Genomic DNA, 15710 nt, shown 5'->3' on the forward strand with positions numbered 1-15710 from the left:
AGCCAAAAAACACATGAAAAAATGCTCATCATCACTGGCCATCAGAGAAATGCAAATCAAAACCACAATGAGATACCATCTCACACCAGTTAGAATGGCGATCATTAAAAAGTCAGGAAACAACAGGTGCTGGAGAGGATGTGGAGAAATAGGAACACTTTTACACTGTTGGTGGGACTGTAAACTAGTTCAACCATTGTGGAAGTCAGTGTGGCGATTCCTCAGGGATCTAGAACTAGAAATACCATTTGACCCAGCCATCCCATTACTGGGTATATACACAAAGGACTATAAATCACACTGCTATAAAGACACATGCACATGTATGTTTATTGCGGCAGTATTCACAATAGCAAAGACTTGGAAACAACCCAGATGTCCAACAACGATAGTCTGGGTTAAGAAAATGTGGCCCATATACACCATGGAATACTATGCAGCCATAAAAAATGATGAGTTCATGTCCTTTGTAGGGACATGGATGAAACTGGAAATCATCATTCTCAGCAAACTATCACAAGGACAAAAAACCAAACACCGCATATTCTCACTCATAGGTGGGAATTGAACAATGAGAACACAGGGACACAGGAAGGGGAACATCACACACCGGGGACTGTTGTGGGGTGGGGGGAGGGGGGAGGGATAACATCAGGAGATATACCTAATGCTAAATGACCAGTTAATGGGTGCAGCATACCAACATGGCACATGGATACATATGTAACAAACCTGCACATTGTGCACATGTACCCTAAAACTTAAAGTATAATAATAATAAAAAAATAATAAAAATAAAATGTTGATACCTAGTTATCCAGCTTCAGCTTACAAGGTTTGGGGAAAATTGGGCAGTTTTAGTTTTCAGTGATGCTAAACCATGAAAAGGGGGACACAATGTTGAAATTTTAGTTTACAGAGTTGTAGCTATATATTGAATAAAACAAGAACTGAAAAATGTAGACTAATAAAATTTGTAAAACATCTCACGTGGGTGTCCTCTAATTTTCCACTGAAACAAAATTCTCTCTGTGGTACTTCTCTTTACTCTTGTTCAGAAAATCAGTCTGGCCTTACTAGTTTTGGCATTATTTACCTGCGTGCAATAAGAATGGTCACTGACCACAAACACCTTTCTTTATTTCTTCATTTATTCATTATACACTTTTTAAATGAAAGACAGTGTCTGGCTCACTGCATTCTCAACCTCCTGGGCTCAAGTGGTCCTCCCACCTCAGCCTCCTGAGTAACTGAGACCATAGGAGCACACCATCATGGCTGGTTAATTTTGTGTTTTGTTTTGTTTGTTTGTTTGTATCTGGATATGGGGTTGCACCATGTTGTCTAGGCTAGTCGTGAATTCCTGGGCTCAAGTGCCTCTCCCACCTCAGCCTGTGAGAGTGCTGCGATTACAAGTGTGACCCACCATCCTGGCCACAGAGGCCTTTCCAGTTTCATTTTTGAAAATTTCTGTAACTAGTCTTAGATTATATTTTTTGAAGCCTTGGGACTAGAAGCCAAGCCAGGAACTTGCCACTGACTTCCCTATCAGAACCTGTAGATTTGGTTGAATTCCACTCCTCTCAAAGTCTTCAAATATGGTGAGGTTCCAGAGCTTGCCCAGAAGTGACCTTTCTTATCTTGTAGGCTAGGAACTCTGTAACCAATTACCAGGTTGGTTTTTCCATGAAGGCTTTATAAGTATTGCCCCCACGGTCAACTTTAGTTCTTAATGCTACCTGGTTATATCTGATTCTATGGAAATCATTCTTAAACATATTTGATATTTCAGACAAGACTTGGTTATAAAACCACTTTCCACTTATGTTCTATGCAAATGCATTTTTACTAAACTGCAGAAATTTCTCTATTGTCATAAAAATCTTTATAAAATCTTAAATGTCCAGTGAGTATATCACAGCTCAATTACTACATTAGGAAATCCAATAAGTATACAAATCAAGTGTATTCCCTTTTTTCGTGTTTTTTGTTTGTTTGTTTGTTTGTTTTTTCTGACAGAGTCACCCCCTCTGTCATCCAGGCTGGATTGCAGTGGTGTGAGCTCAGCTCACTGCAGCCTCTGCCACCTGGGATCAAAAAATTGTCCTGCCTCAACCACCTGTGTAGCTAGGATTACAGGTGTGCACCACATTTCCTGGCTGACTTTTGTATTTCTAGTAAGGATGGCATTTCAACATATTGGCCATGCTGGTCTGGTCTCCTGACTTCAGATGATCCACCTGCCTTGGTTTCCCAAAGTGCAGGGATTACAGGCGTTAGCCACCATGCCTGGCCCGCAAATGTATTCTTGCAGTTAATAATAACAATAACTTGTAATCTGTGGCTGTGTGCAATAAACTATTTTAAACTAATCTCATTTACTAAACATTTTCATGAGTCATGTGAACTTGATTGTCTATTTCTAGGATTTTTAGGAGTATGTAATTCACAATAATGCTCATTTATCTCTTAGCCAATTTGGATAGCACCCTTTTAAGTGATATTAAAAATTAACTTGGTACTAACATCCAGAGGTAGAAATATATCACACACAGTTCATCTATATGCTAAAAATATAGATAAAGGCAAGCAGATTTTATAGCCCTGACAAAATTTACCCATGAATAAAGCAATAGAGTAATATAAAACTCACTGGCTTATATCCATTTTATATTTTATCTAAATTGTGCTTCTAGCAAATGAGACAAGATTACCGATTCTATAGGAGATCTAATACCTAGCTGGAATTACAGGTGTGCACCACTATGCCAAGCTAAATTTTTGTATTCTTAGCAGAGACAGGGTTTCACCATGTTGTCCAGGCTGGTCTTGAACTCCCGACTGCAAGTGATCCACCCACCTCAACCTCCCAAAATGCTGGGATTACAGGCGTGAGCCACCATACCTAGCCCTAATAACCTGTTTTAGAGCTCACTCTAAAAATCACATTTGATTTTTTTGTTGTTTGATCTGTTTTGCTGGTGAGAGTCTCTTGAATTTTTCACTTCAGCCAATGTGTTTCTTAGTTCCAGGATTTTTTAAATTTTTTAATTATTTCATTTTTAAAAATTTCTCTCAGAAGTTTATTAGTTCCTTTTCTGTCATTTTAGAGATCTGAATTTCCTGAAAACCGCCATTTTGAATTCTTGATTAGAGAACTCACTGATACCCATCACATTAGTTAGCACTGGTCAATGGTTTAGTGCTTTGTCCATTTGGGAAGATTATGATTCCTTGTTCGGTATTATTTCTAGTGGTTATACATCTATATCTTTTTATTGAAGGACTAGTTATTTAGTTCATTCTTTTCTCTGTATTATTTTGTGTTTTACTGAATATATTTGCATTGAGGTTTTTTTAGACACACCTATGGTGGGGTTTTGTTTGCTTGCTTTCAGCTACGTCAGTTCCTTTGTTTTGACAGTAGATGGTGCCTTAAGCCAAGGTTTGCCTCACTCAGCTCTAGCAAGCTTAGGATTGCTGCCAGTCCCCTATCAGAGAAATCCTGAAGGGGATATGCTAACAGTGAGGGAAGGCTGGCTATAAGTTTGTGCCTAGGGAAATTATGAAATATACCTCCTACCTCATGGTACTGCTGCACAGGCACTCTGGTTTGGCATCTCCTATGGCTAAGATATCAAGGCTGGAGGTGGTAGTCCTGCCTTTCTGCCTTGTCCCTGGTTGTCCTCAGGAATTCTTCTTCTTTCAGGCATTCACAAGGCTTCCTGTGGGTTAAGACAGGAACAGGTTTCCTGCCAGGAAATCAAAAGTGGCTTGTGTTGTCCACTTCAACTTTATTTAATCCAGTGTAGTAACCATGAGACAGAGGATTTTTTTTTTTTTACACTTGGTTGCCAGCAGACTAAGGGAAGAGTGTCATGAATATAAAAGCCAAACTTTCTTATCATCTGCCTGGTTTCTTCACTTCTCTGTCACCCTAGGAGCTGCCTCATCCTCATATTTGAGCTCTGAGTTATTGCTGGTGATAACCTATGCAATGTATATCGGTTTTTGGTTTCCTGTATGTGTTCTTGGGGGGAGGGGGAGCTAGGGTTGGTGGGGAAACATGCCAGATTTCTTTACTATGTCATTTTTTTGTAAAAGTACTCTTCTCTAGTTTGCACTTTTTCTACTTCCTTGTGTGTGAATTTATAATTTTACATTTCTTCTTTATGTATCTATGTTTGCAACTATATATTTCTCAGTATTGATTTTGCTGCATCCCAGAAGTTTCAATATGCTTTAATTTTCCATTTATCTGCAAGGATTCTTTAATTTCTTGCAGATTCTTCAATTAGCCATAGGTTGTTGCAGAGTGTATTGTTTAGTTTCCAAATATTACACATTTTTCAGTTTTTAGAAAATGGGGCTCAGGCGGTCACAGTGGCTCGTGCGTGTAATCCCAGCACTTTGGGAGGCTGAGGGGGACGGATCACTTGAGTTCAGGAGTTCAAGCAGACTGATCAATATGGTGAAACTCCATCTCTACTAAAATTATAAAAATTAGCCAGGTGTGGTGGTGGGCACCTGTAGTCTCAGCTACTTGGGAGGCTGAGGCAGTAGAATCACTCGAACACGGAAGGCAGAGGTTGCAGTGAGCTGACATTGTGCCACTGCAGTCCAGCCTGCGTGACAGAGCAAAACTCCGTCTCAAAAAAAAAGAGGGGGGACAGTCTCTAGTTTTATTCCATTGTGGTTGGAAAAAGCATTATGTGTGATCAATAGTTTTAAATATGAGACTTGCTTTGTGGCCTACCGTGAAGACTATTCTGGACCTATAAACCCTTTAGAAGAATATTTAATCCACTTGTGGAGTGTAGTGTTTTGTATATGTCTAATAGCCTCATTTGGTTTATAATGCTGTTTAAGACATTTGTTTTCTTATTGAACTTCTGTTTGGTTGTTTCATCCACTGTTGAAAGTGGGATGTTGAAATCACCAACTATTATTGCAGAACTGTCCACCTCTTCAAATCTGTTTGTCTTTGTTTCATATACCCTGAGGATCTTTTATTAGGTAAATATGTAAGGATAATATCTTTTTGATGAATTAAACATTCTTGATATTTGCATAGTACCTCTAGCTCTATTTTGGTTTCTGTTTGAATTAATTTTTCCGTCCCTTTTAAAACATGTAAAAAGTCATTCTGTCAATCTTTGACTTTTAACTGGAGTTTAATTTATCTGCATTTAAGGTAATTACTGATAAGAAAGATTTTGCTATTTTTGTCCTTGTTTTCTACAAATTTGTTGTTGTTGTGGTTGTTATTCAATTCCTCCAAAAACTGCTCATTTTTACATTTGATTGTTTTTCTAGGGTACCATTTTGACTGTCTCATTTCTCTTTAGTATATTTTAACAGTTATTTTCTTAGTGGTCATTAAGGGTATTATAACTAATATCTTAAATTTATAATAATATAGTGTGAATTATAACAACTGTTTACATTATATAAAAATATTTTCCCATACTGCTGTCCCTCCATTCCTACGTTTTGTCAAAAATTGCTTATGTGCTAAGAGCACAGATATATAATTCTTGTTTTATTATATGTCATTTCTTTATTTTATTGTTTTATTTTATTTTACTTTACTGAGACATGGTTTCAATCATGCAGGCTAAACATGGTTCACTACAGCCTTGAGCTCCTGGCCTCAAGGGATCCTCCCACTTCCACCTCCCTTGTAGCTGGGGCTAGAGGTTCATGCCACCATACCTGGCTAATTTTATTTTCTGTAGAGACAGGGTCACACTTTGTTGCCCCGGCTGGTCTCAAACTCCTGGGCTCAACCAAAGCTCCCACCTTGGTTGGGATTACAGATGTGAAATACTGTGCCTTACCACTTTTTAAATCTAGTAGAAAAATAAAGTCACAGAAACCCCCAAATACAGTGGTATTGGCTTTTCTATTTCCTGGTGTCATTACTTTATTGATGTTATTTATTTATTTATTTGCACATGGGTTACTGTGTATTGTTCTTACATTCCTTACTTCATCATATTTTGTAAGGCCAATCTAATAGTGATGTACTCTCTTTAATTGTTTGCTTGGAAATGCCTTACTCATAAATTGAGTAATTGAGTTCGGTTTTGCCAGATATTGAGTTTATGACTGATTTATGTTTTCTTTCAGCACTCTAAATATGTCACCCCAGTGACTTCTTTCCTCCATAAATTTTAATGAGAAATTGGCTGTTAATGTCATTGAGGATAACTTGCATGTGACCAGTTACTTCTGTCTTCCTTCTTTTAAAGTTCTCTATTAATTTATCTTTTGTCAATTTCAGTGTATGTGTTCCAGTGTAGATATCTTTGAGGTTATTCTTCTAGGAGTATTTTTTTTCTTCTGGGATTCTTGAATAAGTAAATTTGTATCTATCAGCACATTTGGGAAGTTTCAGCCATTGCTTCTTCAAATTATTTTTTTTATCTCTATGTCTCCTTTTCCTGTGGGGCTCCCATTATGAATATGTTGATATACTTGATGTTGTTCCATGGCTACCTTAGTTTTATTCATTTTTCTTGTTTTTCTCTTCTTGTACCTTCCTTAGACTGAATATCAAACAATCCATCTTCAAGTTCCTTGATTATCCTTCCTGCATGCTCATGCATACTCTTCAGTCTTTCTAGTTACAGGGTATGAATTTCATTTTTAAAAATAATTTGTAGGTCTTTATTGGTATTTTCCATTTTTGAAACACTGTTGTCCTGGCTTCTCTTAGGTATTTGAGAACATTGAAGTCAAGTAAATTAAAATATTTGCCTAGTAAATACCACGGCTGGGATTCCTGAAGTACAGTTTCTTTTCATTATTTTCCCGTTGAGGGTGCCATTTTTTTGTCCTTTTGAATGCCTTGTATTTTATTGTTGAACAGTGAACACTTTGGAAATCATTCAGCATATCCAGAAAACATATTCCTGCCCTCCACAATTGCTTAGTTTTGGGGGTCATTTACTTGTTTTGCAACCCTCTAAAGCTATTTTTGTATCCTGTATTCTTTGTCATGTATGGACACTTAACCTGTGTTCTGTCACTCTGTTTGCCATCTACAGTTTTTAACAAATTTTTAGAAAACACTCCAAGCAAAGAAAAGGAAAAGGAGAAAAGAAAGAAAAGAAAAACTGCCCAGACTTTGCAGATTGACTCTTTGAGGAACTCCAGTGTTTAGCCCAAAGTCAGGGAAAAGTGAAAGCTTCAGGAGCTTCTCTGTGCATACATCCAATACAGGAAATATTTATAACCTTCTAAATATACCAGTAGGAGGCTGGGCATGGTGGTTCATACCTGTAATCCCAGCACTTTGGGAGGCTGAGGTGAACAAGTCACTTGAGCCCAGAAGTTTGAGACCAGTTTTGACAACATGGCAAGATCTCATCTCTATAAAACATACAAAAATAAGCTGTGTGTGGTGACCCATGCCTGCACTGTGGGAGGCTGAGGTGGGAGGATCACAGAATCCAGAAAGGTTGAGCTGCTGAGGAAACTGAGGTGGGAAAATCACTTGAGCCCAGGGAGGTCGAGGCTGTAGTGAGCCAGGATCATGCCTCATGACTCCAACCTGGGCCACAGGGCAAGGCTCTGTCTCTATTTAAAAACAAAACCAAAGCAAACAACAACAACAACAAACTGTGAGAGTTTTTCAAAGCTGATTTTCCACAGCAATTTCCTTCCCCAACCTCTTCCTTCCAGGCATTTTCTTTGTGTACTTCTTGATCTGAGTGCCAGGTGGCTCTCACTAGTATATTTCCCTTCCACAAAGGCCTCTTGGGAGTTGACTTCTTACCCCAAGAAAGCTATGAGGTGGGCTAAAGAATCTGAGCTAATAATCTTCAAGATAACTTCAGAGAGTTCAAATCATACAATCATTATTATTATTACTATTATTATTATTATTTGAGACAGAGTCTCAATCTGTTGCACAGGCTGGAGTGCAGTGACAGAATCTCGGTTCAGTGCAAACTCCACCTCCCGGGTTCAAGTGATTCTCCTGCCTCAGCCTCCCCAGTAGCTGGGACTACAGGCTTCTGCTGCCAGGCCCAGCTAATTATTGTAGTTTTAGTAGAGACAGGGTTTTGCCATGACAACCACAATTCTTTGAGATAAGCTCCATATTTTTCCCACATGCATCAAAAGCTGCACCTAGAACTTAGTCTTCTTCACTGTTGCCATGAAGTCATGGAGTGGGTGATAATGGACAGTTAAAATACCACATACTGGCTGGGCGTAATGGCTCACGCCTGTCATCCCAGCACTTTGGGAGGCCGAGGCAGGTGGATCACCAGGTAAGGAGGCTGAGACTATCCTGGCTAACACGGTGAAACCCTGTCTCTACTAAAAATACAAAAAATTAGCCAGGCATTGTGGCACGCACCTGTAGTCCAGCTATTCGGGAGGCTGAGGCAGAAGAATCGCTTGAACCCAGGAGGCAGAGGTTGTAGTAAGCCGAGATTGCACCACTACACTCCAGCCTGGGTGACAGAGGGAGAGTCTGTCTCAGAAAAAAAGAAAGAAGAAGACAAAGAAAAAAAAAAGACACACACTGTCTTGCCTAAACTCAGGGGTAAGGTCTTCTTTAACCACTCCCGTGAGTTATGTTATTAGACTTCAGAGCTCCAAGAGTCAAGTCTGAGGTTTTTTTCTCTGCCTTATACCCCTTAATTTTTAACCCAATTAAATGTAATGACAGCATAAAATACAAACTTGCTTAAATTTACCTTGCTTTTTAATGTTAAGGCGGCGTTCAGCCTGTTTAGTAAGATTTCATACAAGGCTCCATCCATCATTATTATGAGAGCCATTCTCTCTTTCATTTAATAACAAATAGTTGGCTGGTCACAGTGGCTCATGCTTGTAATCCCAGCCCTTTGGGAGGCTGAGGCGGGTGGATCACAAAGATGAAGACCATCCTGGCTAACACAGTGAAGCCCTGTCTCTACCAAAAATACAAAAAATCAGCCGAGCGTGGTGGCGCATGCCTGCAATCCCAGCTACTCAGGAGGCTGAGGCAGGAGAATGGCTTGAACCGGGGAAGCTGGGAGGCAGAGGTTGCGGTGAGCCTAGATCACACCATTGCATTACAGCCTGGACATCAAGAGTGAAACTCCTTCTCAAAAAAAAAAAAGAAAAGAAAAGAAAAGAAAAAGTAATGATACAGGGAGATAATAAATAATAAGTAAATAAGTGTTTTAAGAAGCTGTGAAATCTAAAGTAAAGGTAAAGATGGTCATAGATAGGAGCAGGAAAAATTACAGAAATCCACATGAGCTTAATTTTTGGTGGTGACTTCTCATCAGAAAAAAAAAAACATACAAGAAAGTATGAATAAGAAAATTGTCCACATTGCTTTGGTAGAAAAAAGTAGGAGGAAAAACAAAAACAAGAAAATAATGAGAATTATACAATATTAAGCTTTAGTGTTCTTCATCATTTATCATGGTGATTGTTTCCCCAAGAAATAACAGAAGCAAAATAGTCAAAATAGAAGGACACATAGGCATATATTACTGTCTACGTATATCAAGCCAAGTTTAATTTTAATTCATTCTTTCAGAAATTTTATTTTAAATTAACAATTGTAAAGATTTATGGGACACAAAGTGATTTTATAATACATGTATACACTGCAAAATAAATTGGGCTAGTTAACATATACATCACCTCACACACTTATCATTTCGTTGTGGTGAGAATATTTAAACTCTACTTTTCCAACTTTTTTTTTCAGATGGAGTTTCGCTTTTGTCGCCCAGGCTGGAGTGCAGTGGCACAAGCTTGGCTCATTGCAACCTCCACTGTCCGGGTTCAAGTGATTCTTCTGCCTCAGCTTCCTGAGTAGCTGTGACTATAGGTGTGTGCCACCAAACCTGGCTAGTTCTTGTATTTTCCATAGAGACGGTGTTTCACCATGTTGGCCAGGCTGGTCTTGAACTCCTGACCTCTAGTGATCTGCCTGCCATGGCCGCCCAAAGTCCTGGGATTACAGGCATGAGGCACCATGCCTGCCTTTTTCAGCAATTTTGAAGTGTACATTTTTTAACTGTGATCACCATTCTGTGCAACAGATCACCAGAACTACTTCCGGCCTCACAGAAATTTTTTACCCTTTGACAAATGTCATCCCTTCCGTATGTATTCCTATCACTACCCCACACTCCAATCTCTGACTACTTTCTGTGTATTTGTATAAAGAGTCACGATCTTGCTGTGTTGCCCAGGCTGGAGTGCAGCGGCACAACTATGGCTCACTGTGGCCTCAAACACCTGAACTCAAATGATCCAACCGCCTCATCCTCCAAAAGTGCTGGAGATAACAGACATGAGTCACCACACTTAGCATATTCACTATTTTTATGAGTTCAACGTTTTTAGATTTTACATATAATTGTGACCATGCTATATTTGTTTTTCTGTGCCTGTCTTATTTCACTGAGCATGTTTTCCAATTCCATTCATTTTCTCATAAATAAATAACAGCACTTTCTCTTTTTTTAAGGCTGTATAGTATATTCCATTGTGTATATGTGCCACACTTTATCTGCTGATCTGTTGATGAGCACTTGGGTTGTTTCCTTATCTTGGCTATTGTGAATAATGCTGACATGAATATAGGTATGCAAATATCTCTCTGAAATACTAATTTATATCATTTGAGTACATATTCAGAAGTAGAGTAGCTGGACCATGTTGTAATTCTATTTTTAATTTAATTTTTGAAACCTCAGTTCTATCACCCCAGAAGCACAGGCTACAAAAGCACAAGAAGAACAGCAATTGGATTGCATCACATCAAACTAAAAAGTTTCTGCACAGCAAAGGAAACAATTAGCAGAGAGGGTGAAGGGACAACCCCTACACTGGGAGAAAATGTCTGCAAATCATATATATGATAAATGGTGAATAATAAATACATACAAGAAACTCACACCACTTAACAACAACAAATCAAGTAAGCCTATTAAAAATGGGCAAAGGACCTGAATTTACGTTTCTCAAAAAAAGACAAAAATGGTCAAGTCTATGTTTAACTATGTTTAATTTTATTCATTTATTTTATTTATTTATTTATTTATTTTGAGATGGAGCCTCACTCCATCACCCACGCTGGAGTGCAGTGGCGCGATCTCACCTCCCCACAACCTGCGCCTCCCAGGTTCCAGCGATTCTCCTGGCTCAGCCTCCTGAGTAGCTGGGACTATAGGTGCATGCCAACACGCCCAGCTAATTTTTATTGTATTTTTAGTAGAGACGGGGTTTCTTCGTGTTAGTGAGGATGGTCTCCATCTCCTGACCTCATGACCTGCCCATCTTGGCCTTCCAAAGTGCTGGGATTACAGGTGTGAGCCATCAAGCCCGGCCTTATTCATTTATTTATTTATTTATTTATTTATTTATTTATTTGGAGACAGAGTCTCACTTTGTCGCCCAGGCTGGAGTGCAGTGGTGCGATCTTGGCTCACTGAAACCTCCATCACCTAGGTTCAAGCAATTCTCCTGCCTCAGCCTCCCTAGTAGCTGGAATTACAGGTGTGTGCTACTGTGCCTGGCCAATTTTTGAACAACTGTATATTTAATGATGCTTCACCACCAATCATCAGGGAAATGCTAATTAAAACCAACAATGCACCTTCTCTCAAAAATGTTAGAACAGCTATTATCATGAAGATGAAAGATGACAAGTGTTATTGAGAATGTAGAGCAAAGAGAATCCTTGCGCACTGTTGGTAGGAATGTAAATTCATATTTCAAATTATTAACATGATTATTTATTTTTAATTGAAAAGTTTTTGTGCCTTAAGATGCATTAATATGAGTTGCTTTCTGTTAGTCAAAGTTCAATGAGAAATGCCTTAGTTACCCTAAATTAATATAAATAGGAGCAGTCTCATAAGACTTGCCTTTCAGATTCTCCTTAAGTACAGAATAAAACCTGTGGTAAATACTCTTTCTGAAGAAAACATGTTCACTGATAATGTATACGCTACAAACACTTGTTAAAGGCATTCCAAAAATGTACTGGGTGAAAAATGCATTATGGTTATTTTTCCTGCTCAGTTTTTGGATCCAGATGGATTTTTTATTTTGTTTTATTTAATGAATTGTATAATTATAGTTAAGGAAACAAAAATTACTAATGCACGTTCACAGGAGAACATAAATGAATTTTATTAGAAACCACTTCCAAGATTTTGCTGTGTATATTTTTTAAATTTAAGAGCCTCTTAACAAGTCACATTCAGCATCTTTACTCATTGTTCTGTGATAGTATACATGTATATTTTATGAATATGTCATACTTTTTCTGATTGAAAAATATCCAACCCTACTGCAGGAGTGACAGTAATTCCTCAGCTGCTTATTTTTATTCTTTTCAGTTTTCTCGAATAGTACGGTGCTTCTGGCTGATTTTCAGTATGTCCTGGCAACACTTTGCCTGACTGCCATGGGTACAAATACTGATAGAAGAGGAGCATAAAGCCAATGGCCAATAGGTAGCTTATGATGAGCTGCACGGCAATTAATGAGTCACAACAATTCAGCCAAGTTTTCCCTCCAAAGAACCTAAATACCAATATCATTATCACATTTTCTAAAAACCGAAAGCTGTAGTGTAGGATTCTATGGCCCCACCTCTGTCTCCCGTCAATTATTTTGTCATCTGACAACTGCAGTTTCACTGCTGACCAGCAGTAGAAGTTGATGGCAGCATATAGCAGTGTGATCAAGAAAAGCATCAGTACTGTACCCACCATATTGGAATTATTTTCTTTGTTGCTAGGAAGATGAGCTCCACTTTTCCAAAACTCCAGCCACGGTGCCAACAATGATACAAAATATATGATGAACAAAAAGGGTAGGCTCTTCAGTTTCAGAGATGCAATGAAAAATGCCAGAGTCACTACACGTGAGATAACCTCCAAAAAACGCCACATCACGACACAGAAGAATTCTATCGGCGGTAGCTTAATGGTAGTATCATCATTGCTGATGTGGATGGCCAGTATATTGCAGCGAATGGCCCCATAAGTAACTGATAACAGGGAACATGTCATCAGCAATGCTATTAAAGACAAACATGAAAACGTTAGAGAATATTTTTCATTAGTAATGACCACTTTCTTTTTTAAACTTGCCATTTTAAGATATATTCTTCCTCACCCACCTCCTTTAGAAAATCATTTACTTATAAAAAGAAAGGTTTGTTAATCTTCCATTTTCAGGGATACAGTAAGTATAGGCATGCAAAACATATATTGCACCTTGGAAAAACAAATAATAAGCAAATACATACATATCTACATTTATACATGTATATACACATTCCCTCAAAGAGAAGACTGGCACAGATAAAATGGAAGAGACACATTCAGATCTGATGCTATAAGGTGTGACAGCACATATAAAGCAGTCTCAATTAAAAAAAAATACCTGAATTAGACACTGAAAAGACAGTTCCATTCTTTATAGAAAGTTAAGAGTGTCAACTAGGAAGTTAGCATGTGAAATAGGAGACTAATGTAATATAAATTGTGTTTTAGACTATGGTGGTAACAGAAAAGAAGAAATAAGCTGTGGAGTTAAAGTAAATCCTGGAAGTGGAGCTGACAGATTCTGCTGAGTGATGGAATACAAGGTACTAGAGAAGCAGAAAAAAATAAAATGTTACAGAAATTAAGAAGTATGTGTGGCCGGGAGCGGTGGCTCACGCCTGTAATCCCAGCACTTTGGGAGGCCGAGGCGGGCGGATCACGAGGTCAGGAGATTGAGACCATCCTGGCTAACACGGTGAAACCCAGTCTCTACTAAAAATACAAAACATTAGCCGGGCATAGTGGTGGGCACTTGTAGTCCCAGCTACTCGGGAGGCTGAGGAAGGAGAACGGCGTGAACCCGGGAGGCGGAGCTTGCAGTGAGCTGAGATCGCGCCACTGCACTGCAGCCTGGGCGACAGAGCGAGACTCCATCTCAAAAAAAAAAAAAAAAAAAAGAAGTGTGTGTGTGCATGTGTGTGATTGTATGTATCCATGCAACTTTATGAGAAACTTTTTCATAAGCAAAATTATTTTAATTTCAACATTGTTCTCTCAACAATTAGACAAATAAGCACATGGAAGAAAACCAAAATTATGAAGTAGTTGAATAATTCGTTTAAGCACTTTTGTACTACATTCAGTTGAAAGAGAAAAAATTCATTTTACATATACATGCAGGTTAAAAAAAAATACACTCTTCAGCTGGGCACAGTGGCTCACACCTGTAATCCCAGCACTTTGGGATGCTGAAGTGGGTGTATCAAGAGGTCAGGAGATCAAGACCCTTCTGGGTGACACAGTGAAACCCCATCTCTACTGAAAATACAAAAAATTAGCCGGGCATAGACCCAGCTACTCGAGAGGCTGAGGCAGGGCAATTACTTGAACCCAGGAGGCAGAGGTTGCAGTGAACCAGGATAGCGCCACTGGACTCCAGCCTGGGCGACAGAGCGAGACTCCATCTCAAAAAACAAACAAACAAATAAACACTAACAAAAAACACTCTTCATACACAATGAACTTAAGCCAGAAAACAAAAAGAGGCCAAATAGCAAAATAGTCATTCCTCGTCTAAATTTATTATTCACTTTCTAACACCATTTAGAAAATGAATATTAACACTCCATTTATTCCTTAAGGAATACTCAAAGTGAAACTCTAAAACATTAGCATTGTAACTGCATTTATGAGAAATGAGACTGAATATAATAAATGACCTAAAAATTAAATGTTTGAAAGTAAAATTTGGCCAGGTATGGTGACTCATACCTGTAATCCTACCTTTAGGAGGCTGAAATGAATGGATCACTAGAGCCCAGGAGTTCAAGATCAACCTGGGCAACATGGTGAAAACCTGTATCTACAAAACGCACGCATACACACACACACACACACACAAATACACAAATTTAGCCAGGCATGGTGGCACATGCCTGTAGTCCCAGCTATTCAGGAGGCTGCAGTGGGAGGATTGCTTGAGCCCAGGAAGAAAACATAGGACTTTCACTTGGGTCTTTATTTTTCTGTGCCTTCACCCCAGCACTTTGGGAGGATGATATCAAGGGGCAAACTTCTAGACACATCCCGACAACAGATGAGAAACTGTGGCCTCAGCAGGATGGAGTCGAGTTCCAGTCAACATTCCTACTGGCTGACTGAATAAACCTCAGAGGGAAGACCATGGCAGCTGCAGGCCTTGAGTGCATCCAGTGCTCTACTGTGGGCTACAGGTACAACCTGGCACTGAGTCAGCTTTGGTGGTCAAATTACTTCAGCCATCAAAGTCTAGGCATTAGGATTCCCCCTACTTCTACCAGGGCTGAAGCTATCATAGACTTAAAGACCTTAATTTCCTTCTTCTTCTTGCCCTGAATCTCTGGACAGGCTTACTGTAGAAAGAAGCTTCCAAACAGAGCCCAGACATGAACACTGAATCAGGCACCTATATCATTGTGCAGATAACAATGCATAGTCACAAAGATCAGGATCAATGACGAGAACATCATGGCGCCAAGTGGACAAAATAAGGTGCCAGTTGTGAGTGACCCGAAAGAGATGGGCATGGACACATAGCCTGACAAAAAATTCAAATACTTATTTTAAGACAATGTAGTGGACTTAAGGAAAACGCAAACAATTCAGAAATTTATCAGAGAACCTTAGCAAGGAGATTGAAATAAT

The 15710-nt window shown here is 39.0% G+C and overlaps 1 protein-coding gene across 2 annotated transcripts in view; it reads right to left on the reverse strand.

The window, feature by feature from the left end:
• Positions 1–11785: 11785 nt before the first annotated feature.
• XKR3 (XK related 3) overlaps positions 11786–15710 on the reverse strand; it is a 38575-nt gene continuing 34650 nt past the window's right edge. For both annotated transcript variants that reach the window (XM_055105551.2, XM_055105552.3), the window contains exon 4: positions 11786–13057. In XM_055105551.2, the coding sequence (XP_054961526.2) occupies positions 12345–13057 (713 nt within the window). In that variant the 3' untranslated portion in view covers positions 11786–12344. The remainder of the gene's footprint in view (positions 13058–15710) is intronic.

The sequence above is a fragment of the Pan paniscus genome, chromosome 23, assembly GCF_029289425.2.
Source record: "Pan paniscus chromosome 23, NHGRI_mPanPan1-v2.0_pri, whole genome shotgun sequence".
Classification (NCBI taxonomy): Eukaryota; Metazoa; Chordata; class Mammalia; order Primates; family Hominidae; genus Pan; species Pan paniscus.